General features: G+C 41.8%; 1 protein-coding gene across 1 annotated transcript in view; it reads right to left on the reverse strand.

Moving 5' to 3' along the window:
- Window positions 1-467, reverse strand: part of LOC119587081 (28S rRNA (cytosine-C(5))-methyltransferase-like) — a 23,957-nt gene that overhangs the window by 2,046 nt on the left and 21,444 nt on the right. The window contains exon 7 of the mRNA XM_037935832.1: window positions 28-200. Within this exon, the coding sequence (XP_037791760.1) occupies window positions 28-200 (173 nt within the window). The remainder of the gene's footprint in view (window positions 1-27; window positions 201-467) is intronic.

Genomic DNA, 467 nt, shown 5'->3' on the forward strand with positions numbered 1-467 from the left:
GGGCTTCCTCTGCCCCGGAAGGCTTACCACTGGCAGAGCAGGTTGGGTCCAGGAAGATGTAATGAGCCTCCCCATACAAATCGAGAGAGAGCTTTGTGAAGTCTCTGTTCTCATAGGTGACGCATTCCACTCCTCGTTCCTTCATCAGCTTCTGAAGTGTTGCAAATCGCGCACTGTCTTTCTCCACAGCCAAGATTTTCCTTCGATGTAAAGGGAGCATATTAGAATAACTCACCTCAATAATCTGCATAACTGCTTTTGTTACTGATTGTATTACTGTATCATAAATGCAGACTGTCTCCCTTGAAGGCAACAATCTAGCAGGAGTGGATTTTATACCATATAATTTTAAAATAATTTCTGTGCTTACACAAAGCAACACTGATGATGAATGTTCTACTTGATATAGTAAAACTTCTAAGACATTTTCACTCCTTGGATATGGGTGACATGACTGTCATGCTACA

The sequence above is a fragment of the Penaeus monodon genome, chromosome 22 (genome assembly GCF_015228065.2).
Source record: "Penaeus monodon isolate SGIC_2016 chromosome 22, NSTDA_Pmon_1, whole genome shotgun sequence".
NCBI classification, from domain to species: Eukaryota; Metazoa; Arthropoda; class Malacostraca; order Decapoda; family Penaeidae; genus Penaeus; species Penaeus monodon.